At 33.2% G+C, this 27,517-nt stretch overlaps 2 protein-coding genes across 2 annotated transcripts; both read left to right on the top strand.

Moving 5' to 3' along the window:
- Positions 1-8,946: 8,946 nt before the first annotated feature.
- On the top strand, positions 8,947-11,395 carry LOC109802462 (endoglucanase 24). Its single transcript, XM_083073873.1, has 3 exons — positions 8,947-9,798; positions 10,096-10,257; positions 10,428-11,395. Exons 1-3 carry the CDS (start codon positions 9,103-9,105, stop codon positions 11,031-11,033), a joined length of 1,464 nt encoding a protein of 487 aa, XP_082929999.1. The 5' UTR covers positions 8,947-9,102; the 3' UTR covers positions 11,034-11,395.
- Positions 11,396-20,490: 9,095 nt separating this feature from the next.
- On the top strand, positions 20,491-22,609 carry LOC109801978 (fructose-bisphosphate aldolase 1, chloroplastic). Its single transcript, XM_020363157.2, has 6 exons — positions 20,491-20,727; positions 20,821-21,090; positions 21,405-21,514; positions 21,612-21,702; positions 21,785-22,054; positions 22,141-22,609. Exons 1-6 carry the CDS (start codon positions 20,551-20,553, stop codon positions 22,417-22,419), a joined length of 1,197 nt encoding a protein of 398 aa, XP_020218746.1. The 5' UTR covers positions 20,491-20,550; the 3' UTR covers positions 22,420-22,609.
- The last annotated feature ends 4,908 nt before the right edge of the window (positions 22,610-27,517 follow it).

Genomic DNA, 27,517 nt, shown 5'->3' with positions numbered 1-27,517 from the left:
TCATAGATACTGTTAAGATTGATATAGTACAACAATAAATTATATTGATTCGATCTTGTATCGAGTCTTGATTAGTCTGATTCTCTTGCATTGGAGACCCTTTTACAAAGAATTTAACTGTTTCTAAAAATAACTAAGGCATCCCCCATTTGCTTTGCTTGAACAGAGTGGGTAATACGTAATAGAAAGAGATGATTCTAAATCGTCACTGTAGGGGACCAAAGTGTTGCTCTTACTTAATAAAATTGCTTCTTAAGATTCTTGGTCTTTAGTTTGTTCCTTGGATTCTGCGTGGTCCCTGACGTACACATTTGATGGTTTCATTGTACTTATCTTTTTGCAAACTGGCTTCATAATTTCATGTGCTCTCTGTTTAATAGCTTCTATGCGAATTACACGCTCAGCCTTGGATAATTTTTTTATTTGTTCCAGCAAATAAATCATTTTTAACAATAAAGTTCCATCCCCAAATATTTTATCATAACATAAGTCCAATTTTTTGGAGAAAGACATGACACAAAAGTCCCAACTCCCAATCAAAATGTTGGCGATTGATTCTATTAAGTTTAATGAAATTGTGTAATGGCCGGAACCTGTTTAGCTATTAAACCACGTACATGTTCTATATATTTTATTTCATACTCCATCCGTCTTTAAATAATTCTCAAATATCTATGAGTGTTTTACGAAGACGGGAAAAAAAAATTATAAAAAATGATAATTTACTAAATTAATCTTATTTAATTTTTATTTGGTTAAAAACAATGCATCACAACACAAAAATTGAAAATAATTACATAAAAATATATTGAAAATCTTAAAAATACACAAGTTTTGAAACAGAGAAAAGTATTGTCTTGAAAAGTTAAAATAACAAATATTTTAGGATTTTTTTTTGTAAGAAATAATTTAAAATGGATGGAGTATTCTCATTCCTTTCTATTTCCCCACACCAAACAAAGCATTAATGCATATCACATTAAATCGTGTGAATTTTGTAAATAGTTTGAAAAGTGTTGTTAATGTTTGTCTTAATAAAAGAATGATAGCGCAAGGCCAAATAATGACGTAAAATGGATTCTTTGCCTTGTATGTGTGGCAAAATCCCGTAGCCATTAGCCAAGCTCAACCACTAAGTTATTGCACACTAATAATCTCAGAGTTAAGAGTATATATTATTAATGTCATAATTTCCTTCCCTATATTTTTTAATCTCTTCATTTTTATAAGAAAAATTTTAGTTAAAAATAATTGAATAATATCTTTATCTCTACTTTTAATATAAATAAAGATATTAATTATATATTTTAATCTATTTATTAGAATAAAATATATTTTTAATCTAAAATATGAGTAAATAGTGATATGGATTGATTTCAAAATATTTAAAATTTATTAAGGTTAAAATAAAAAAAAATTAATGAAATTTAACTATATTTGTATAAATTGAAAATATGCTTAACTCTTTATACTATCTTTCAAAATATATAAATAAAAAACAAATGAAATATTATAAATAATTAACTTAGGAATTTAGAGGAAGTTCCAAGCTTAATGTAATGATTGGTTTCAAATTCCGAACTTTGAAGCAAGCTAATTTGTTGGTACTTTTTTGGTAAGCTAATAGTAGTTTATGAATTAGTATCGCCTAGGTCCATGTTACTTGTAAGATTATTTTTCTTCTTTAAAAGAATATTAAATAGTGTTGGTCATGAGACTCATGACTGTTACAAATTATAAAAGAAAAAAAAAACGTATCTATATTGGTTTAGGGTTTATTGATGGATTTTAATTAATCTCCGTGTCCTGAATTGATCTATAGTAACGCTAAATTAAAATATCTATAACCTACATATTTATATATATATATATATATATATATTTATTTATTTAAAATATATATTAAATTGAAGTAAATTTTAGTAAGTAACTATGAATTTAACATGTACATTTATTTCACATATTAAAAGGTTATTTCTAATAAATAATTACGAGTTTTAATAAATTATTTTAGAATATTGTTTATTTATGAAAAATTTGCATTATCACTTTTCTATATTTTTATTTTTATGTTGAGAAAGTGAAAAAAAAATCTTATTATAACGATCAATTAGGTCATCATATTTTACAGCTCAATTATTCACAATTAAAAACATAAATTAACTAAGATTATCAAGTAAATCATAAATATATATACAACAATATATGTATAAGAATTTGAACAACCGAATATGTAAAGGTTGTTCCATAGGATACTAGAATAGAACCTCTTATTTTAGTCTCATCAAATGTTCCTAAAAAAATTTAACAACGGAAAATACCATAAGTTTTAAGATTAAAAATATATAGAGACTTAAAACTGATTATCAATTATATTAAGCGGTTATGTCTCATTGGTGTTATATTCCATTGGATATAAAAGAATGAATGGTGAAGTTGAAGTCGCGTGATATTAGAAAAAAGGAAAAAGGTATGGGGTGCAAGTGCAACCACGAACCTTATTTAATTACGTACCTGGAATATGAAGTTACCCAAATTAGGATCAATCTTTTAGGATTTACAGAATGTTAAAGTAGAATAAAATTCTTTGAGTGCATGCAGCAAATGGCAAGAACCAATTCCAATATTTTTGCTAAGGTGCTTTTTATTCTGAGTCATATGGTTTTGGTTAACCAAAGTGGGGATTAAAGTAGAAGCAAAAATAAATGAGCAGCGTCTCTTTAGGGTACCTTGAATAGAGAGATAAGTATATTTTTGTGCCTTTGTTGGCATCGACCATGTTCATTGTTCATGCAATGATGCCAATGCCATGCCACTCTCCATTCTATCTTCTAAAACCCATACTCTCCCCTAAGCCACACGTCTCACCTCTGCCCAATTGTTAAATCTTAAATTTCTTCTTTCGATTACGGCTTCTTACCTTTTTGTGTTCAACCAGATTCCAACCCTATAATATTGTAGAAAAGAATATGCACTCACTATTCACCATTCTGTAAAGATAAATAATATATGTAGCCACTCAGAGGAAAATAATAATAATAAATATAGAGTTAATCATTTATACATGTCAATGTAAAATTTTTTATATTGATAACTAATCAAAATTTTTAAATTATTTTATTTTTGTTCCGGCCAAAGGGTGGACTAGGGTTTTTTCCTAGATCATGCTTTAGAGCCAGAGCATTCAAAAGTGTAATCTGCCTTCTCAACTCTAGGATTTTTGGCTTTATAGTTTCTTGCTGACGGGCCTCCTGGGCCCCGAGAATGTAGGGATTTCTTCAACCGTCTAATCTAGAGAATATTTTGTCATTAAAGATGAGATTTTGTCCCTGATATCGGATCAGTATCTATGTGAGAGGGTCAGATCGGATTTTGGCCGAGTTGGAGCACACAAGTCAGATTCTGACCGAGTGCACCCATGTAGAGGGGTCAGATCGGATTTTGGCCGAGTTGGTAGTCGGATTATGGTCGAGGGGGTAGTCGGGTTATGGTCGAGGGGGTAGTCGGGTTATGGTCGAGCTAATTTGCGGCAAGCCTCCACTCGGGCGTTAACCGAGTGACCAATCAAGAAAGAGCCGACCGAGAGCCAAGTCGGCTTACCACCAGGGAGGATGTAGGATCGTGCCCCGACTGGGATCGAAACCCGTTAGTCGGAGAATGACTGCTACGTTACACTTGCCTTCCAGCCTTGAGCCTATGAGGCGAAAAGGCTAAAGCAATCCCCTTCTTTGAATCACCCAGGCAGTAAACCGAGAGAGGGCGTCGGAGATTGACCGATACGTTACACTTGCCTTCCAGCCTTGAGCCTATGAGGCGAAAAGGCTAAAACGATCTCCTTCTTTAAATCACCTAGGCAGTAAACCGAGAGAAGGCGTTGGAGATTGACCGATACTTTACACTAATCAAACTAGAAAATTTCTGTTAAATGAACAGATGTACTCGGTCAAATTCCGAATTAGAAAATTTCCAAGTTAAATGAACATTTTGTAAGCATATTCGTCAAAATTGCGAGCTTTCTAAGTAAAATCAAAAGTGGTCGCTCCTAATCCGATTGGAATTAACTTGAAAATTTTCTAAAACCCGAACTTGAATTACGAGTGGTCGCCCGAAAACCGAGTGAGAAAAAGAATTGAATCATCACTAATCGGGAAAATTCCGATTCCAATTTCAGAAAAACATAAAGATTCATTGTTTAAAATTGGATTTTAAATCATAAGTAATCGGGAAACTTCCGATCATTATTTTCCAAAAAACCAAAAGATTCATTGTTTAAACTTGATTTTTGAATTAGGTCTCGCCTTAATATCCAGTAAAAAGGTAATAAACGTATGTAAGGTCTTCTAAGTTGAGATAATCTCTCTAAGACCGAGTAGGGAAATAAAAATTCCAAGCTAAATGTCGATTTTGAATCAAGCGATCACCTACATGGCGATTAAAAACTTCGTGCTGAATTATAAAAACTCACCAAGTTGTAAAAACTTCAAGTGGAGTTGCCGGTACTAATCTGATTAAGTCCCTCGGTAAAGTTCCGACTATGTGGTTTTAAATTGCCAAGATGTCGACCAAGTTATAAAACTTCAATTAGAGTTTCTTGGTAAAATTCCGACTAAGTCGCCTTAGGTCGCCAAAATATCAACTTGCAAATAAGTGAGAGAACATGAAACCCATGCGTATAGTGAGTAGTTTATACTCGCCTAGTCAGATTTTTGCCGACAATCACGAGTTTCAGTCTTCGAGTTATTTATACTCTCTCAGTCAGACTTTTGTCGACAATCACGAGTTTCAGTCTTCGAGTTATTTATACTCGCCCAGTCAGACTTTTGCCGACAATCACGAGTTTCAGTCTTCGAGTTATTTATACTCGCCCAGCCGGACTTTTACCGACAATCACGAGTTTGTCTTCGAGTTATTTATACTCGCCCAGTCGGACTTTTGCCGACAATCACGAGTTTGGTTTTCGAGTTATTTATACTCGCCCAGTCGGATTTTTGCCGACAATCACGAGTTTGGTCTTCGAGTTATTTATACTCGCCCAGCCGGACTTTTGCCGACAATCACGAGTTTGGTCTTCGAGTTATTTATACTCACCCAGTCGGATTTTTGCCGACAATCACGAGTTTGGTCTTCGAGTTATTTATACTCGCCCAGCCGGACTTGCCGACAATCACGAGTTTGGTCTTCGAGTTATTTATACTCGCCCAGTCAGATTTTTGCCAACAATCACGAGTTTGGTCTTCGAGTTATTTATACTCGCCCAGCAGGACTTTTGCTGACAATCACAAGTTTGTCTTCGAGTTATTTATACTCGCCCAGCCGGACTTTTGCCGACAATCACGAGTTTGTCTTCGAGTTATTTATACTCGCCCAGTCGGACTTTTGCCGGCAATCACGAGTTTGGTGCCTTTAAATAACACACCTGTCGATCATGGAAAGATAAAATAGATGGTATTTAATAAAATTAGAATTATTGGTTAGTGGTGCCTCGTTAAAAACCTTCTCAGCAAAAAACCTTTTCACATTTTTATATGGAATAAAAATCTCTTGGGACGACCCCAGCTTCTCGGCTTTCAGCTGCCCTTTTGTTGATTTGTCCCTTTTCCGTCTTGATTAGACTCAGGGCGAAAGCTCTCACCTCCGACATTGTTTGACAATTCGCTTTCTCCAGCGCGATGTCGAAAGCTCCAGACCTTAAGCCCTTTTGGAACGCGATGATTGTCATCCTTTCATCCAAGGACGCTATCCTCCAGGCGACCTCATTGAACCTTTGCAGAAAGTCCTTCAACGACTCCTCCCGCTTCTGTTTGAGGTCGAACAAGTCCGACGTGATCGGTGGTTTCTTCTTGTTAGCGGTGAACTGTGCCATGAAGAGCCGACTAAAGACATCAAAGTCGGTGATTGATCGGTCAGGGAGACAACTAAACCAATCCAGTGCTGCTTTTTTGAGTGTACCCATGAATAGTTTGCAACGGACTTCCATACTTCCTCCACAAATCATCATTTGAGCGCGAAAATCCGTCAAGTGCTGACTGGGATCCTGAGTTCCATCAAAAGGTTCGACTTGGGGAATCCGATGATCCCTCAGGATGGTCTCGGCCTCTATGGCCTCCGAAAAAGGTCGAAAATCTCTGGGGACTTCCATCATGACATCTTCCTCCACCGTCCTGGCGTTGGCCGTTATCATAACTTGCATCTCGTCCGCCCGCCTCATAATCTCCTCGTTTTCTCGTTGAATAGCCTCCTCTCTCTCCCTGGATCGCGCATTCTCCTCCCTCAAAACGTTGATCAATGCCATCATCTCCTCCATGGTAGGGTGTTGTGAGTCGCTGTTGGATGTGCCACCTCTTGCCATGGTAAAGTGCGGATCCTTCTGTGTTACTTGGGGCGTAGGAAAAGTTTCACCGTAGCCCCACGGTGGGCGCCAAAATGTTCCGACCAAAGGGTGGACTAGGGTTTTTTCCTAGATCGTGCCTTAGAGCCAGAGCATTCAAAAGTGTAATTTGCCTTCTCAACTCTAGGGTTTTTGGCTTTATAGTTTCTTGCTGACGGGCCTCCTGGGCCCCGAGAATGTAGGGATTTCTTCAACCGTCTAATCTAGAGAATATTTTGTCATTAAAGATGAGATTTTGTCCCTGATATCGGATCAGTATCTATGTGAGAGGGTCAGATCGGATTTTGGCCGAGTTGGTAGTCGGATTATGGTCGAGGGGGTAGTCGGGTTATGGTCGAGGGGGTAGTCGGGTTATGGCCGAGCTAATTTGCGGCGAGCCTCCACTCGGGCGTTAACCGAGTGACCAATCAAGAAAGAGCCGACCGAGAGCCAAGTCGGGGTCGGCTTACCACCAGGGAGGATGTAGGATCGTGCCCCGACTGGGATCGAAACCCGTTAGTCGGAGAATGACCGCTACGTTACAATTTTATTTTTATTTTATTAAATAAGCAACTTACATGACATTATTAAAAAATATAATTAATATTGTACGTGTAAAAAAACTTTATACTAATAGTGTATAGGTAATTAACTCATAAAAATATGCTATCATCGTGAGTAAAGATTTTTTATCCGATTGTAATTTGCCGAATAGATGTATGAGTTTTAATTTAGTCTATAATCTGCATGATTTTTGTGTTTCTTAAAATATGGAATACACATGTTACTCCATCATTCCAAAATGATTGTAAACAATTAGTTAAATACTGTTACAATACTAATGAATTATTTTATAATTATATTTTAAATATGTTTGAATTTTCATATTTTGTGAATGAAGATTAATTATTTATTGTATTAGATAATACTTGAATCTAGAGGTGAATAATTTTTAAGTTAGATTAATAATGAATCAGATAAAAATAGTATATTAATCTATTTAAATCTACTAAAAAATCATTTAAAATTCAAATCTATTTTAAGAAAAAAAATTATCTAACCCATCTATTAACAACTTTTAATGAATGAGTATTCAATCTATTCCATGAAAATATATTTTAATTTTTTTTTTAAAAATCTTTTAAAAAGGTATTATAAGTCATTACATTATTATATAATCTTTAAAACTTTAAAAATATTTTTTTATGTCAAAATAGTCTTTTAAAATTTTAACCTAATATACTTTTTTTTTATTTAGTTCAATAGATTTTGAAAAATAGTAAATGAACTATTATTATATTTATATAATGGATGAATTTAATAAATTTTTTTATGAAAAAATTAAATAGACCATAGATAAATGAATTATTTTTTCAACAAAAACACTGTTGAAATTTTGAATATACAGGAGTAGAGTTAAACCAAACACTTAAATATTAGGATTCTATTGTAAAAATACTATATTGTTTAAAATTTACTAATTTATTTAAAGGAATCTAAGTTAAAGTTTGAACTATATCTATTTAAAGAAAATTACATTGTGTTTGAGAGCGTGAAATTTACACAAAAGGTAATTATTAATTAAAGATATCTAAAGAGCGTAAATGAACATTATTCACGAGTTTTTTGTATCCTGGAAGTAGTGTTAAACTGTAAGAAATATAAGTAGGACACACAATAAAAAAATCGTGTTTAGAAGGACAAATTTGAGCGCAAGTGACTTTGAGGGTTGCGTTTCATTATATATATATATATATATATATATATATATATATATATATATATTTATGGGGAGGTATTTGTTTATTTTATAAGTAGATTTATATAGACTTATTTCATTCGATAACTCATATTTTATATTAAATTTCAACGATTCAACTATTAAATTTAAAATTTTTAATACATAAATTAAGTATGTAAACTTTTGAAAAATTTGAAAATTATTTGATATTTCATTTCATTAATTCAAATCAATGTATAATAAAATGATTTTATTATTATTCTTTAATTTAAATTAATAAAATGAAATATTAAATAATTTTTAAATTTTATAAAAATTTACATATTTGATTAATGCATTAAAAACTTTAAATTCAACTGTTAGATTATTAAAATTTGATGTAGAATATAAGTTATTAAATGAAATAAATTTATATAAACTTATTCTTATAATAAATGGATCTCTCATCTCTCTCTCTCTCTCTCTATATATATATATATATATATATAAGAGATATATTTATTTTAAGAGTAAATTTATTTAAATTCAATCTACTGAATGACTTATGCTCACATAAATTAAATTGACAAATTTTTAAAATATTTAAAAATTATTTGATATTCTATTTTATTAATTTAAATTAATAAATAATTATAGAAAATTTTATATGATAATTTAAATTTAACAAAATATTTTATAATTTTGATTTTTTAAAAAAATTTATAAACTTAGTTTATACATTAAAAATTAGTTAAAAAATATTAGATGAAAGAAGAGTTAAGGTGAAGAGTGTAAATAAGAGAGCAGTGATATGCAGATGAATGAAAAAAGAAGTTGAAAAAGGGCGTTGAGCATTGTGGGCATGTGACATAACTGACAGTGAGTGTCGGCGCTTTGAACGCATACATCCCTCGCTTTAAGGCTCTTACACTCTCCCGTGAGTCGTGACTCCCTTATAAATACTAACCTCCACTCATCACAATTAGTTAACCAATACAAATAACAAATAACAAATATGGCACTGCCCATTCATCTTCTTCTTCTATTCCTCCTCCTAAATTCAGCAACTGCTCACGACTACCACCAGGCATTGTCCAAAGCAATTCTATTCTTCGAGGGCCAACGCTCCGGCTTCTTGCCGCAAGACCAGAGGCTGAACTGGCGCGCCAATTCCGGCCTCAGCGACGGTTCGGCCTACAACGTAGACCTCACCGGCGGCTACTACGACGCCGGCGACAACATAAAGTTCGGTTTTCCGATGGCATTCACCACCACAATGCTTGCCTGGAGTGTCATTGAGTTCGGAGACATGATGCCTCCCAATGACCACCGGAACGCGCTTCTCGCCATCCGTTGGGCTACCGATTATTTCCTCAAAACGCTTTCTCACCCCAACCGCATTTTCGTTCAGGTGGGGGATCCAATCTCCGACCACAACTGTTGGGAAAGGCCAGAGGACATGGACACAAGCAGGAAAGTCTACGCTGTCGATGCACCAAACCCTGCTTCGGATGTCGCCGGCGAAACCTCCGCCGCACTAGCTGCTGCGTCCATCGCATTCCGCTCTTCCGACCCCGCTTACTCACACACTTTGCTACGAAATGCTGTTACGGCCTTTCAATTTGCAGATAACTATAGGGGTGCCTACAGTGACAATGCTCATATTAGGGAGGGTGTATGCCCCTATTATTGTGACTTCGATGGTTATCAGGTACCAGTACCACCATTCCTTTTAGATGCAATTGCAATTGCAAATGCTCATATTTTGGATTTGGAGACAATATTTTGGATTAAAATTTGTTCAAATGCATCCTCACGTTCACATTATCCATTCACACGAGCATGACACATTGATGAAAGAGTTAAATGAACCCGAGTCACGAGAATCTTAGGGACTGTCTCAAACTCACATGTCACTATTTTTCAATCAACATCAAACTATATTGGACAAATATCACTTGGATTTTCACATGTCGTCTATTGTTATTTAATTACTTTACATAAACAGGACGAATTGTTATGGGGAGCCGCATGGCTAAGGAGGGCCACTCAGGACCAAAATTTCCTCGACTACATTCAAAGTAATGGCAAAACGCTTGGTGCTGAAGAAAATATAAATGAGTTCGGTTGGGACAACAAGCATGCTGGCCTTAACGTTCTTGTCTCCAAGGTCAGCCTCCCATTTAACATTGTAATCAATACAATCACTCTATAAATGGCACAAATTATGTGACCAGAATATAACTAGTATCATTATTCATTCACATACAATTTACAAATAAAAGGGGGGTATGTTTTTTTTTTTTTTTTTTTTTAACGAACAAAATTGACCATTTTTAGGAATTTCTGGAAGGAAACGTGGCGTCTCTTGAATCTTACAAGACTTCCGCAGAGAGCTTTCTGTGCACACTGATACCCGAAACATCAAGTTCACATATTGAGTACACTCCTGGTGGACTCATATACAGGCCTGGGGGTAGCAACTTGCAGCATGCAACTTCAATTGCTTTCCTTGAATTGGTTTACGCTAATTATCTATCTCGCACTTCACAAACCATCAATTGTGGGAACATCTATGTTAACGCACAAACACTTCGCCAGCGTGCTAAGAAGCAAGTTGATTACATTTTGGGGGATAACCCAATGGGTATGTCCTACATGGTTGGGTACGGCGACAAGTATCCGCAGCGTATTCACCATCGTGGCTCCTCTGTACCCTCTATTAAGGACCACCCTCAGTTCATTGCGTGCAAAGAGGGATCAATCTACTTCAACTCGACCAATCCTAATCCCAATGTTCTTGTGGGAGCCATTGTGGGAGGACCCGGAGAAGATGATATGTATGGGGATGAAAGGGCTGATTTTAGGAAGTCCGAACCAACCACATATATTAATGCACCCTTTGTTGGGATATTAGCATACTTTGTTGCTAATCCCAATCCTTGATTAAGTACAGTTACTTTCTTTCTGTAAATAAAAACATATACCCAAAGATGTCTCTCATCTTGAGAAAACCAAGAGTGAAGAGGCTTTCTTGTGTTGGATACATAGGAAGAATGTTACAAAATTTTAAGTCCCGGAAGCTGTTCGTGACTTTGTCCTTGGGAAGGATGAAGAGCAAAAAGCTCGATTACTACAAGGTTTTTTTTCCTTGCTGTTTGCCTAAAATATGAGATTGTGTTTCTTTTTTTTCCGACACATCATACTGTGTGTATGTGTGTATGATTCTTGATCATAAATACTTGGAAAATCAGGTGTGTTGTTTTCTCTCTAGTGAATCGAATAAAAGACCCAGGTGCTTTTAGTAATATTTTTTAATTATGATTAAAAATTATTTTGATAATTAGAATAATATGGACAAAAGTCTTATACTCTAATCTTTTTGACGTCATTGAGAAAAAAAAAAGTAGTTTTGAAAATCCGTTGAACGAGAAACTAGTGACCGAACCATTAACAACAAAAAACGGAACATTTATGAGAGAATTTTTTGTTTAAACGAGAAAGGTGTATCCATACAAGGGATGGCAGCCGGACGACTGATATAGAGGTTTTGCTCTCCCTCCTCCTTCACGAGAGATGGGATGAGTTCGGATTCAAAGTTTAACTATCTTTATTATTACCGAATTTTGTCGGATCTGAGCAAATTCATATAGATCTATCAATTTTTTTTTTATAACTTTAATTTATTTATATATTTTAAATAAATTAAATTATAAATTAATAATTATATTATAAAATAAATAATTATATTTTTAATTAAATATATAATTTGAAATTTGTTATTTAATTATTGCTATAATTTAAATTATTTAATTATTAAAATAATTAATTTATATTTTAATATTTATAAAATTTATATATATATATATGTGTGTGTGTGTATTTTATATTATAAAATTAAAAATTTAACAAGACGAGTACAGAAACGGGACGAAGAGTTACATATCCGAACTTGCACTTGGACCTGATTTCTTAATCTAATTTCTCAAATTAGAGAAAACTTATATCTGATTATGTTCCGGTGTAGGAGACCACTGCCGAAGAACCCTTAGCGATACCGTGCTAAAAGAACTCGACAGTAGTCTTAACCTAGAACATTCGATGAGAGTAACCAGCCCCCTTAGACCTAATCATTGCTATATATAATGGTGTAGTGTTACCGACATGAATCCCATGCTCCTCTCCATGATCCCATAAATCACGCCCCACTATGAACTCGTGATTGTCGGTGTTTATTATGACCGTTATCTTCCTTATCCCACGGATCGTGGGATCTTATTGATTGCTTGAGCGAGCCAAACGAATCTCCCCATATCTGGGTCCCCCTACGTATAATTCCTGGACGTGTCAATATACAACAGGGCTCATTTACCCAAGAGACATTTGGTCGGTAGGCTTGACATTTTGCTGATGTGCCTCGGGTCAGCCAATGGGAGACCACCTCGGTTCAAAGCCATCTCAGCTTAAGCGTAGTGGAGCGGTGTATTGGGTCGGCCTATTGTCGATGTGTATTGGGTCGGCCAATGAGAGACCACCACGGCACATAGCCCTCCATGCTCAAGCACTAAAGTACGAAGAGCATGTTGGATCGGCATTTTGTCGACCTACTTTGGTCAGTTTTTGGGAGACCCTTACGGTACATAGCCCTTCATGCTCAAGTACTAAAGTACGAAGAGCATGTTGGATCAGCATTTTGTCGACTTGCTTTGGTCAATTTTTGGGAGGCCCTCCCTCACGGTACAAATTAAAATGAATTTTTTCTATCAAAATCGAGTTGAAGTCGATCAATTATTTGTCGGTATAAGGTTAATTATCATGCCTATATTCATATTGAGTTCTTTTACCAACATACAAGACAATTTTAAAACTACTAATAGCAAATATTTTTTTTATTGAAAGACCTAAAAGTTAAATTTTAATATTTTTTTTCTTGTGACGCCACATCGTAAGGTGCTTGAAGGAAATCCTTGAGAGCATAAATGTTTATATGTTTTGTCCAAAAAAATTATAGTTGAGATAAAAAAAAAACTTAACAGATCAAAATTTTAACTTAAAAAAGAATAGTTAAATTGAGGTTATAAAGATTAATTGATCCATTTACAAATTAAGTCAAAAGAGTTAGGAATTAATTCAGTATTATAAATTGATGTCGAGCTCAATCCTATAGGAGTTACACACTTTTTTTTAAGTCAACATACAATTTTAATTTTTGTTAATTTAATTTTTTAAAAAAATTAAGCTAAATAATTATTATAATAATTATTTTTATTGATATATTTTATTTTAATATAATAAATAAAATATAAATGATTAATAAAAAAAAGGATTAAAACTCGATAGCGTGATAATTATTATAATTATTTTTAATTAAAAACATTATATAAAATATGTTAATATTATTTATTATTTTTTTTTCGTTCCTAGAGTATCCACCGTCGATAGCAGTGACTAATCTCCTCGCTACGTTGGAGGCACCTCAAAGGGTGGGATAACTAGCCCCAAGATTTAACGCGGTTGCATACACAAGACAGGATTCGAACCCCCGACCTTGCTTAAGCGTGGATCAACCCCTATCCCTGAACCACACGCTTGAGATTTTATTTATTATTTTATAAAAAAATAGTGAAAAAGTACTTATGTATATAATATTTAACTATTTGAACAAAAAATTATGAAGATTGCACCAATCTAATCTATAGTACCGAGTTCATGATATGATCGAGTGTAGTTAACAGCTCAATTTTCTAGAGTAAGGATAGAGGATACGGATGTGATCTCAAAATGGGAATATCATATTAAACCTATGATGTCGGATATGAACCTCGTCACACTAATGATATTAGATGTATATCTCATCATGAGAATGATCAACTTAACCACTATTAACTCTAAAAAAATAACGACTATGACAATTACATAAAAACACTACAAAAAAAATTGGATTTAGCGACCACCAAAATCGGTCGCTAAATTGCTAAAATCGGTCGCTATTTGCCTTAGCGACCGAATTAGCGACCAAATTTAAGTAGTCGCAAAAACCCTAGTCGCAAAGCTATATAGCGACCAAAAAAATTTCGGTCGCTAGAAAATTTTGGTTTAGCGACCGAAAATTTCGGTCGCAAAATGGTTGCAATGATTTTGGTCGCTAATATGTATGGGGACCAAATTAGTGACCGAATAAATCGATTGCTAAAGATTTATTTTTTTATTTTATTAAATTTTATAGACGTTGCAAATTCGGTCGCTACGAAATACTCATATTTGGCCTCTCAAGGATTCTATTTCACAATACTTTACTTTTCAGCATGTTTTGTCCTTAATTACACAATTTTTTGGAAACTTCCTAGAAGGTCACCCATCCCTATATTACTCCAAGTCAAGCACGTTTAACTGTGGAGTTCTTATGAGATAAGCTACAGAAAGGCATATGCATATTGTCAGTATAGGTAGTACAAATTAATTCATTTAAGTCATCTTCAAATATACAATCTCATACTTATACTATCTTTGGATCCCTCTCATTTCGGTGTATCCGAACCGTTATAAAAATATAATAATATATTTAATAATTATACTACCAATAATAATAATTATATTATATTTAATTAATCATTATTTATATATATTTACTTTTATAATTAACAATCTACTTATTTCTATTTAAAATTAATATTATGATACAATTTAAATTATCTATTATAAATCTAAAATTTAAATAATAATTTTTATATTTTAAAATGAGAAGGGTTACAATAACACTAGTATAACTTTTACTAAGTATTACATTGTTCAATAACTTTATATTAAATGTGAATTTTGTAAATCCAACCGTTAAATTGAAAGTTCATATCACTTTATATGTTTATATCAAGTTTTGTTAAAATTGAACAACAACTTGAAGGTAATCAAAGTGCTCATATTTTAATATATTTTGAAATGTATATGTTACGTCAATTTTATTTTACAAAAATGAAGTATCAAATCATCTTGAATTCATATAAAATTTTGTATATATGATCTAAGAGTAAAAATCTTTCAATCTAACGGTTGAATTTATAAAATTCACATTTAATATAAAGTTATTGAGCGATGTAATACTTAGTAAAAGTTACACCTGTGTTATTATAACACTTCTCTTTTAAAATATTATTTTTATAAATTAAATTTTAACATTTTAAATAAATTATTAATTAACTTAATATATTTATTCATCTTAAATCTAAGATATAAAATTCAAAAAATGTATTTATCCTTGTTTTATTTTCTAATTATCAACCATTAATAAAAATACTAATTTAAAATCTTATTAAGTTATATCATAATATTTTCATATCAAGTTTAAAACCAGATATTAGTTATAAAATATGTTAATTTGCATTGGAATTTTATTTCAACATGAAACTTTAAAATAAATTTGCGAATAAAAAAAAATATGTTAAAACAGTCACGTATTCTATTTGATAGAGAAAAAAGCAAGAAACGCATTGTGATGTATTAAAAACTGATCAAAAAGAACCAGAGGGTGGTTTGCCCAATTAGTTAAGGGGGAAGACTTAAGATTTTCTCCACGTAAGTATGTGTATGGATTCGAGCTCGTAAGCAATTTTAGCCTTTTTAAACAAAGCAAGTGTAATTGTAATAAAAAGGAGGTGTATATATCATAAGTTAAATACTATGAACATCTATGAGTAAATTAAAATCAAAGGATAATAATTTTTTTAAATTACTAAAAAATATTTCATTTTATAATTGTTTCACAAATTCTTACTAATTTTTGTATAAGTCAATTGCTTTTAAACAATGAAACTAGCACGATTATATCAATTGAATTGAATGATTAAGCCTAACTTTTAAAATAACAATTGAAATAAAATAAGATTCATGAAAATAATTTCAAAATATATTAGGTAAATAATTTTTATATATAATAAAATTAAAGACAAGGATTAAAATAATCAATGGAGTTAATATAATATTCATTTATAAATATTTAAATAAATTATAAGTAGCAAGGTATTATTTAATTGATGTTTAAAATAAAATATTTTATAATATCTAAATGAATTGAATTTTAAGATAAACTATTATATACATATTTAATTAATATAATTTTAAAATATATATGTATAATTAGATATATTTTAAATAAATATTTTTATATTAAAAATTAATTTATCATTAAACAAAATAAAAATATTTCAAAATATGGTTGTTGTTGAATCAGTTTCCCATGGTGGGATCATATTCATATATAATAATAGAATCATGTCTCCTCAAAGAAGGGATATCTACCCCAAAGTACTACGAGCATAATCGAAGATAGATGGTATAACGTATTTTAAGTAATTGATCTCATGTGTTATTGGTGTATATATTTATATATATAATTTATTTTATGATTTTTATTTATTAAACTAATGGAACATTAATTATATTTTATCAATTTTAGATTTGTTTGATAAATTTTTATTAATCCTTATATAAGCTAATTAGTTTTAATTTAATAGAACTAACGTGTTTATATCAATTGAACTAGATGTTTAAGTCAATTTTGAAAATAATAATGAAAATAAAATAAGATTTATGAAAAGAAGTTTATTTATCTTAACAAAATTGGAAAGCACAATAAATTATGTATTTTCATATTATCTAATAATATAATAAAATATTAAGCATGGTAAAAGAGAAATAAATTTCTCAAGAGAAAAATAAATAAATTTTCTAGATAAATTATTATTTAAATTAGTCTATTTTTAAAAAAAAGATTCAATTAAAAAGATTATTATTTAATTTTCATTTATAACATTATGTTTCTCATTTTTTAATACATCATGATATATTAGTTATCTATTTTAAATTATATAATTTATATTATTTTAAAAAACAAATTAATTTTATTGGAAGGGTATTGATTTTTATTTCTTATCATTAATATTTTTATTATTATAAAAACAATATTATATATTTTTATATTTGCTTTCATTTAAAAGAAATATATTTCTAAATTTTTTTAAAAATTTACATTTAGCGACTGATTTTAATTTGGTCGCTAAAATTATTATAAATAATAATATTTTTATTTTTTAGCGACCGATTTTAATTTGGTCGCTAAAATTATTATAAATAATAATATTTTTTTTTTATTTTTTTAGCGATCGATTTTAATTTTGACGCTAAAATTATTATAAATAATAATTTTTTATTTATTTTTTTAGCGACCAATTTTAATTTGGTCGCTAAAATTATTATAAATAATAATATTTTATTTTTTTAGCGACCGATTTTAATTTGGTTGCTAAAATTATTATATGTAATAATTTTTTTTTTTAATTTTTTTAGCGACCGATTTTAATTTGTTGCTAAAATTATTATAAATAATATTTTTTTTAGCGACCAAAACCGTTCCGTCGCTATTTTAATTAACAATTATTATTTTAGCGACCAAGTATTTGCCACTAAAAGTTCGGTCGCTAAATAAAATTTGCAACTAAATGAAATTCGGTCGCTAATTATGTCGCTATTAGCGATGGAAAAAAATCGATCGCTAATTTCGATAGCTAAATTGACTTTTTTTTGTAGTGAAAGAGATTGGACGATAACAGAAAAAGATAAGTAATTATATAGACGAGAAATGATATGCATAAGGAAGTTAACTTAATCGTCTAAGTCTTTTTTACAAGTATATTCAAGATGCTTGAAAAATAAAGACTGACTTTAGAAACTGTTCTTACCGATATCAACTCGTCTTTTGGTATGGGATGCCTTCTTACCCAGGTCCAATTCTCTTCGTGATCTCCGATCTTCTTCTTGAGGTCCTCGGATGTACCTGCAAAAAAGACTCCGACGATCAAGTTAGTTATTGGTCCCATGTCATGTATTGTTTATATTATTACCTATTGTTGTCTCTGTGTAGCCGTGTAACTGTTGTTTGGTTATTGTCTAAAAGTTATTGACGGTTAAGCCACGTCATCTCGGTGTGTCGAGGTGTATTACCAATCTCCTTTCTCCGATGTTACACCTCGACATTTCATATGTTTATTTTAATTTAAATGAATGGTTATCTCGGTCAGAATTATCTAATGAACTCGGTTAAGGTCGGCCTTAGCCAGGTTGGTACAGAAATCATGATCAAAGAGGAACTGATGATCGTGATAAGAACAAAGGTTATAATTCTATATAGATTTTATCTCTTATTTATTAAACTTTTCTCTGTCACTTAACAAAATTAAATCAGACAACAGATAGTCGATGGTCTACATGAGTTAACTTACCTAAACCCATATATAACACACTTTACTAAAGTCGTGAATTGAATTCGTAATTAAAATTTAGAAGTGAAACTCTAAATTTATATTTAAGAGGTTTATATTACCCCCATAAACTAAACCAGTTTTGGTAACTCTACTAAATAAACGAGAAAAGGGCATAGCAATTAATCTTGTGGTTTCACCAAACCCTATTAATTGATCTCACGACCTGACCTCCGCCACCTTCTGGGTTTGGCTTGGCTCGCTGTTCTCATTAATTCTAACACTTTTCCATGCTGGCTAACCATCTTCACAACCACACTAATGTCTTATGTCACTGTACTCTCACCTCTCACTCGGTGGATCTTGTTGAAATAATTAAAACATCAACTCGTGAATTTCTCACCAAACGCATGCAAACTCACTCTCCCTTCCTCTTATCATTCACATTCATCAACACTCATAGATTTTTATTATATATATATAAGTATACTGTTTTAACTAAAAATGCATATTAATTAAATTTTTTATTTATATTTCTTGTAATATATTTATTTTAAAAATAAATTAAAATATTTAAATCCATATCAATCATTATTATTTTTTCTTTTTAATATATTATATATATATATATATATATATATATATATATATATATATATATATATATATATATATATATATATATATATATATATAAGTGCAGATATAGTGTCTTGAATACTATATTAACAACCATTATAACTTATTCCTGTTAAATTTGGTGAGTAAATACCTTTGGGGTATTTACTTTATCCTAATTATTATAATTAATTATAAAACTTCAGTAAATACTAGCAATAATAAAAGTTTTTTTTTGGATTTTTATGACGTGAGTTTTATAAAATTCCATTTTAATGGAAATACCTATTAAAGAGATCTTAATGTTAGATACGAGATTTCTTTGATGATTTAACTTTCGACATCAAATTAGACATCGTTGAACTTCAGCTAATTATTAAATAAATAATAATGTTTAGTACAATAATTTCGGTATATCATTGACTATTCTATGATAGTTATAAGGATATTATCTCATCTACCATTTCTACTACAAAAAAAAAAAAAAAAAAAAAAAAAAAAAAAAAAAAAAGTTTCGATCACTTTATACTTTAGGCTGCGCCGGTTATGTAAAAGAATTAGGTCCAGTGTGTAATACTATGGAAATAGAAAGAAGTACAGTTGGGCTTGATTTAGTGGGCCTAGCTTTTTTTTTAGGGAGTAGTTTTGCAAGACAAAAACAAGAAGAAATTGGACGAGCATCTCTTCCTCCTTAACCCGAGAGTGATTTGACTGATTTTTGGTGTTCTCCGGTAAAGGAAAAAAAAATATCTAAAGATGCACCTTTGAATTTGATAACGAAACAAAAACACGATTTAAGTTTCTTAGCTTTCTAGTATTCGGGTGTTCCTCAAATCTTTATAGCGATTTCGGATCCTATGGAGTAGAGGCAACACAATCTTGTTGTCTATTAACACTACTCAAGAAACACATATCTTCTTCCAAGATGAAAAGGCTTCAAGTTGAAATGGATACGTTTTAGTTTGAGCTGTTTCCTTAATAATTTAAAAATAAACTTCATGTCTTGTATTTTAAATTTTCTTACAAAAAATAATAAAGAAACATGTTTGCAATTATTGGTAAAAACAAAAAAAAACAAAAAAATCTCCAACTAAGTAACAATTGTAACTCTCTGATACAATAATTGAGTAAAACGACGAAGAATTCTCTATTTCTGGCATGAAGCAAGTTGGTGTTTGTGTTTGTGTGAGTATACGGTAACAAGTTTACGCCGTTGAATTTCAGTGGCTTTTTGCATGGTAGGGACTAGGGATGAACGATGACATTGATAAGGAATGACAGGGAAACCTGAATCTGAGCGACGAGTCTGAACTCTGAACCATTGGTTAGTGAGAATGAAACAAAGGAAGTAGGGCAATTGAATTGTAACCTCACACAGAGATGGTGTCCCTAAACATGATTAGAACGACGTACGGGATGCCATGTCAGCAGAGATTATCATCCACGTGTCAAGCGAGGAGACACGGGGTCACCTTGGCCTCAAACGAAACATCACTTGGAGAATGGAGAGTTTATAAATGCAGAGAGAGGGAGTGCATGTGTGGTAGAAAGGTTGGTAGTAGCAGGGATAAGACTGTGGTCTGTGGCACTCAACAATGGCCTCTGCTTCTGCTACTCTTCTCAAGTCTTCTCCTGTTCTCGACAAGTGCGAGTGGGTCAAGGGTCAAACCCTTCGCCAACCTTCACTCTCTCTTGTCCGATGCAACCCCGCCTCAGCCTCAGCCCTCACCGTCAGAGCCGCTTCCTATGCTGACGAGCTCGTCAAAACCGCCGTATGTTAATTATTTCTTACGCTGCAAATACATTACAATTTACAACCCTACTGTACTCCATCTATTCTCATGCTGGTTTTTATGTGAGTGCAGAAAACAGTGGCCTCACCGGGGCGTGGTATTTTGGCCATGGACGAGTCTAATGCCACGTGTGGGAAGCGTTTGGCGTCAATTGGACTAGAGAACACTGAAGCTAACCGCCAGGCATACCGTACCCTGCTTGTCACAGTACCCGGTCTTGGTGAGTATATCTCTGGTGCCATTCTCTTTGAGGAAACTCTCTACCAATCCACTGTTGATGGAAGGAAGATCGTCGACGTACTTCATGAGCAGAAGATTGTTCCTGGTATTAAGGTCGATAAGGTAAGCAACCAAGCCTCCAACCACATCTTATAATTATTTCCTACCTTTGTGTGTGCTCAATACAAGTTTATGAAACCTTATGCACTAATTTTACTTCATTAAGCACTTAATTACTTACTACATGTAGGCAGAGTAATCATGCAGATGTAGAATTTAGTACTTTACATTACATAGTAAAGTCTTTTTTCTATTTTTAATCAACTTCTATAATATATCAAGTAGAGAGAATGAATTCAGACTCTCCGGTATCGTTATTGTAACTTGTATATATCAAATGGAAGTGTGTATGTTAATACGTGTACTGTAAACAATAGGGTTTGGTGCCTCTAGCTGGTTCGAACGATGAGTCATGGTGCCAAGGACTGGATGGTCTTGCGTCTCGTTCAGCTGCATACTACCAGCAAGGTGCCCGTTTTGCGAAATGGTGAGTGCGGTTGGAACAAAAATCAGAATATCTAATTTGATGCCTATGTTAACATGTTATTGCGAAAGTTGACTTGTATTTGATGCATAAATCATAGGCGTACTGTTGTGAGCATCCCCAATGGTCCCTCTGCTCTGGCAGTGAAGGAAGCTGCCTGGGGTTTAGCTCGCTATGCGGCCATTTCTCAGGTAAGCATTGAAATTATGGAAGACTAGGAGATGCATTTTGTTACATTGGAAGGTCTAATGATGGAATGGAATGATTAATTAGGACAACGGGTTGGTCCCAATTGTGGAGCCAGAGATCTTGCTTGATGGTGAGCATGGGATTGACAGGACATTCGAAGTGGCTCAAAAGGTGTGGGCTGAGGTTTTCTTCTACCTTGCTGAGAACAATGTCCTGTTTGAGGGTATTCTCCTGAAGCCTAGCATGGTTACCCCAGGAGCTGAGTCCAAAGACAAGGCCACTCCTCAGCAAGTTGCTGACTACACCCTCAAGCTCCTTCACAGGAGAATCCCACCTGCTGTCCCTGGAATCATGGTAAGTAATTAAACCACTCTCATCAATGTTATGTTTGTTACTAGAAACAATGGTCGTGGGTTGTGACCAAAGCCTTGTGCATGCAGTTTTTGTCTGGTGGACAATCTGAGGTTGAAGCAACCTTGAACTTGAATGCCATGAACCAGGGTCCAAACCCATGGCACGTGTCCTTCTCCTACGCCAGAGCCCTCCAAAACACGTGCTTGAAGACATGGGGTGGACGCCCTGAGAATGTAAAGGCAGCACAAGATGCTCTTCTTTTCCGTGCCAAGTCCAACTCTCTCGCTCAGCTTGGAAAGTACACTGCAGAGGGTGAATCCGAGGAAGCCACAAAGGGAATGTTTGTCAAAGGCTACTCCTACTAAGATCAATGTCATACCACTTGTTACAGTAACCTAAGTTGTTTGCTGGAGGATCCTTGGAACATTCGTTTGTCTAAATTCTGTTGTGCTTTATATATAGTCTTGGACACTATTTTTATTCATCATTACATGTACCTTTTCACCTTCATGAACTTCTTGCCAATCAATTACGAATCTTCTACTTCATCGTGCACCATCATGGACTAAAACTTTCCAACCTCTCCATACTTTCATATAAAAATAAAAAATAAAAAAAATCAAAGACGCAATCTGCACTCATTCAGCCCAAATTTAACTGAGTTGTGCAATCAGACCGATACTTGCGCACCATGATCTAAACTCAACCACACAAATAAATATAGAGAATTTCTATGTTACTTTCAATTATGGAGGGGTTTTGGTACTATGACTGATATGTATTTATATGTCATTATTTAAAATCCACTTCAATTTTTCAGCTTTTATAACTGAATTTCAGTTTTTCATTTTTTTTTTGTATCTCTCTCATCTTCACTTCCCATTTTTTTTTATGTAGTATTAATGGTTTGTGCTTGATGTTGTTGTGAACGATTTTGCATGTATAAATCACTTTTTAATTTGTAATTGTTTGGATTTTATTTATTTCATCATATTCGCACTTGTTTTTGAGGATTTTTGTGATTTTGAAAATGGAGCATTAAGGTTAATAAACTTACGATATTCATGTAAGCAACCAATTTTTTTTCTCATTGTCTAAATCCCCTTCTGCGATCTGTTTTTGTCGACTGATCTCGCAGGTTTTTTCTGTTTTCTTTTACTTAATTGCAATTTGTTTCCGACTTTTGATGCATCATTTTTAATTGACTTTTTTGCAATTGATTTTGATTTGTCCCTAGCTTTCCGTGAGAGTCTTGATGTTGCTCATTTTAACCATGCCCTTTGCAAAGGCTTTAAAGAATGCATCTGCATTAGTAGCATATTTCTTCACCAGTTTGTCTGTGGATCTGCCATTGAATAGCTCCTGGTCGGAATGGAAAAGACCCTTTTTATCTGGTAAATTCTTGAAGTATAGATTATCGAAATGGGTGGGAGTTTGAAGGTAAAGGAGTTCGAGTAAATCGTCATTTCCACCTCTTGGGCACTTGCTCTGTAAGGACTTGGCAAATGAGGCATCAATGTCGGAATCATTGTAGATGTGTCCTCAGAATGTTAAATTTCTACCCTCGCTTCCAAATCCCCATAATTAGACGAGGAAGAATTTTGTTCTGAATCATTTCTTTCCTAAATGTTGAATCAATTAATAAAAAGTTTATAAAAATTTCTCTCACCTCCTCCCTTTATTTGTCTCCAATCAAACACTTTGGAAGAGATGAATTTAAAAATATGTGAATTATCCCATGAAAGAATGAAACACTTTAGATAGAGAAAAAATATTTACACTCTATAATAAAAAGCTTGAACTCCCTGAACTGAATCCAGCATGAGAGAGATAACAGAAAAAAAAGGGAAAAACCAGGAAGTGAGTAAGTGAAGCGAGAAAGATACGGGGAAAAAAGGTGAATGTTTAGTTATAAAAACTTAAAACTGACATGAATTTTAAATAATAACACATAAATACACATCAGTTACATATCACCTACAATATTAAAATCCTACTTTTATAGAGAGTTCAGTAGTAATGCCCATAAATATATATCTCTAGAATTTTTTATATTCATGTAGGATTTGTTTTCTTGCTATGATATTATAAAGCATGAATATGAAGAAAAAAAATTGTGTGTTATTCATGTTGATATACACCATATTTTGCTTACATATTCAAAACTAATTTTGTAACAAATATGTTAAATATTTACAAGAGATATTATAAGTGTTAAACATGTTATTCTTATCTACATGAAGATATAATTATAATATAGATGATATGTTCCTGAGATACAATTGTGAATTATTCCAATAACATAGGAAAAATCAATCTTCATTTCCTTTTATTTCCTAGAGTGATGATATTCAATTGAAAGCAATGATTACTCATGTGTTTTATTCGAAGCTGTGAGATTTGAATTGTTCACTGTGACTCTTGAACATAAGCATTTCTAAGAATTATATTTTTTTTAAGGATATATTATTTTTTATGAAGTCGCGAAACTTCTAATTCATGAAGTATCTTATTTTATTTTTTATTTATATTTTATATTTATTTCAAAGGTTTAAATTTAATTAGTCCCAGCTTAATTTTGAATTGAATTTTTGTTGTAAATTTTAATGTACAAGTGAATTAAAAAAAAAAGTGTGTGGGATAGCTGAAAGTAAATAAAGTTTGACTAAAAACAATAAGTACAACACAAGAAAATATAGGTATGATACGACACAGACAAAAATACGACAAATTAAATAAAATTAGTACGGGCCCAGCAAGATATTTTATGAGTAAAGATACATTTTCCGAAATGCGATCCGAAACATCTTTCAAATTATTAAAATATTAGTATTTTTTAATAAATTTATTATAAAAATAATTATTTAATTTAATGTTTTGTAATTTAAATTAATATTTTATCATTCGGAATGATTTCTGGATGATGGTTTCGGACCTTATATCATTTTTCATATTTTATTTTGGGTAGGTACGAATCCGATCAGATTTGAAGCTTTTCAGCCAAAATAAATTAAAAAAATAAAATAAAATTACTGAAATAAATTAATTAAAAAACTAATTATCAAAAATGAGTTATTTTTGTCAAGTAGGAGAGTGAGGATGTAAAAAACGTCATTACATGTAATGTTTTCTTTAGACAAGCTACCTCCGTTCATATTGTGTTTTATGTTGTGCATAACATGCATGTATAAGGGAAAGCGTCACCATGGTGGACGTTTTCTTTACAAATTTCTTCAAATAGAAGACGTCACCATGCAAGACGTCTTGTAGCACAGGCACTGATACGAGTGCGTCGCCGGAGAACACTTCCTTCTCACCCCATGCAACCGCAAGCTCATCAGAGACTGCTACTTCTACGCCAGCTACAAAGCCACCAACGACAAAATGAACAGTACCCTCAAGTATTGCTCCCCTAGAGACTTCGACGTTCACGACACCCACATCGCCTCCATTGTCGCTAGAAGCTTGTTGAGTGTCTTTTATGCATGATTTGCACTCAACTTTTTGGTACTCTTTTTGGTAATTGTAAATATTATATATGTTATTTTACCCCCTTTATTTAAAGAATCAAGTTATACTAAAAGAGTAGAGGAGTAGTAGCAAAATCTTAAGGAATTTCCTTATTTTTTGCAGGTTTTTTAGGAAGGCAGAGATCCACAGCCATAGCTGTGAATCTGGAGCTCGAGCTGTGAAAATCTGGGGAGAAATTGTGAAGGTCAGAAACTTGCAGCTATAGCTGTGGTTCTGCAGCTATAGCTGTGGAAATCTGGAATACTCATTTTTTGTTCCAGAGACTTGAAGCTATAGCTGTGGATCTGGAGCTCGAGCTGTGGAAATCTGAAATGCAAACTTGAAGCTCCAGAGAGTTGAAGCTAAAGCTGTGGACTCTCAGCTAAAGCCATGGAAGCACCCAGGACCCAACACCAACTCCAGAGATCCACAGCCATAGCTGTGGCTTCACCGCTTGAGCGTTGGAGGTTCCTTAAGTTTGAAGGAGTTGCCACAGCTATAGCTGTGAAACCACAGCTGCAGCCTTGGAGGTTTCTTCATCCTGAAGGACTCTCCACAGCTATAGCCGTGGATCTGCAGCTGCAGCCGTGGAAATAAAAGTTACTTTTTGGCCTTGTTTTGAAGCCAATATAAAAGGGAAAAACAGAGGAACCAGGGGCATCACGAAATATACAGAGAAAAAGAGATTAAGGGCTTGGGAAGAAGGAAGAACAAGGGGAGAGAAAAGATTTGGAAGCTGGATCCTTTGGGAACGAAGATCAACTCCATTTCTTCATCTTTTACTTTGTAATTTCTTCCTTTCACTCTTTGATCTTGTAATGGCCATGTGTGACTAAACTCATTAAGGATTGGTTGGATGTAACTACTAACTCCTCTTCTTCTTAAATATATGCATTTTGATCTCATTATTTGTGTAATGATTCTTCGCTTAACGCTTATATCGGCTTGATCAACCGTTGTATGATTTTTGGCTTTTGAATCCAGTTGGAAAACGCTTTCGAAAACCCGAACTGAATCTTGCACCTAATCACCTCTTGTTCTAGGAATAGACTTGATTTGGTTAGTCACATTGTTCAAGTTATTGTTCTTAATGCGAAGTGTTAGACTCAAAACATTGAGGAATCATGTTTTGAGCTTAATGACTTTAGGATTCAACCTTGAGGAATCTTGTTGGATTATTTAATGAACGTGGAAATAATGAAATTAGAATTGCATTTATGTTAAGAAGATCTATGAGTTAGCAAGTGCATCTGAGCCAATCCTTGTTTCTTAATCATTGTCTTTACTACATTTTCTTTATTGTGTTGTTTGAATCTGTTTTCACTCAATTGAATTTTTAAACTCATTCTCTTTTAAATCATTTGAGCGAGAATTACTAAACACGCAAATCCCTGAAGACGATCTTTAAATACTACTTCGAAACTTGGTTCACTTGCCAAGTGATAGGTTTGCGAAAAACCTCATCAAAGCTACATCTTCTCGGCCTCCACCATGGGCTACGCCAAAGGAATGGCTGCCGGGATAGCTCCCAAGGCTTGCCTCATCGTCTACAAGGTCTGTTGGAACATTGGCTGCTACGACTCCAACATCCTGGCCGTATTCGACGCCATTGTGACTGACGGCGTGGACGTGATCCCCCTCAGCATGGGGGTGTGGTGGTGCCCTACCACCTGGACGTCATCGTCGTGGGGGCCTTCGGAGCCAGCGAAGCTGGCAGCTTCGTCTCCACCTCTATAAGGAACGGCGACCTCGACGGCCTGATGGTGACGAATGTGGCACCCTCGGCATTGGTGTATGTGGCAAAGAAGTTGTCAACTCAAATGACGATTTCTTTGAGTTTTTGGTCAAACCCACTCAGACCACGGAGCAAGAAAATGTCATTTAGATTGATGTTTTATGCAGCATTCCTCAAGTACGAAAGTCGTCAAAACTATTGACATTTTTTATGTAACA

The sequence above is a fragment of the Cajanus cajan genome, chromosome 4 (assembly GCF_000230855.2).
Source record: "Cajanus cajan strain Asha chromosome 4, NIPB_CcT2T_4, whole genome shotgun sequence".
NCBI classification, from domain to species: Eukaryota; Viridiplantae; Streptophyta; class Magnoliopsida; order Fabales; family Fabaceae; genus Cajanus; species Cajanus cajan.
Note: the sequence above shows the minus strand (reverse complement) of the source record. Positions and strands in the feature narration are given on the sequence as shown.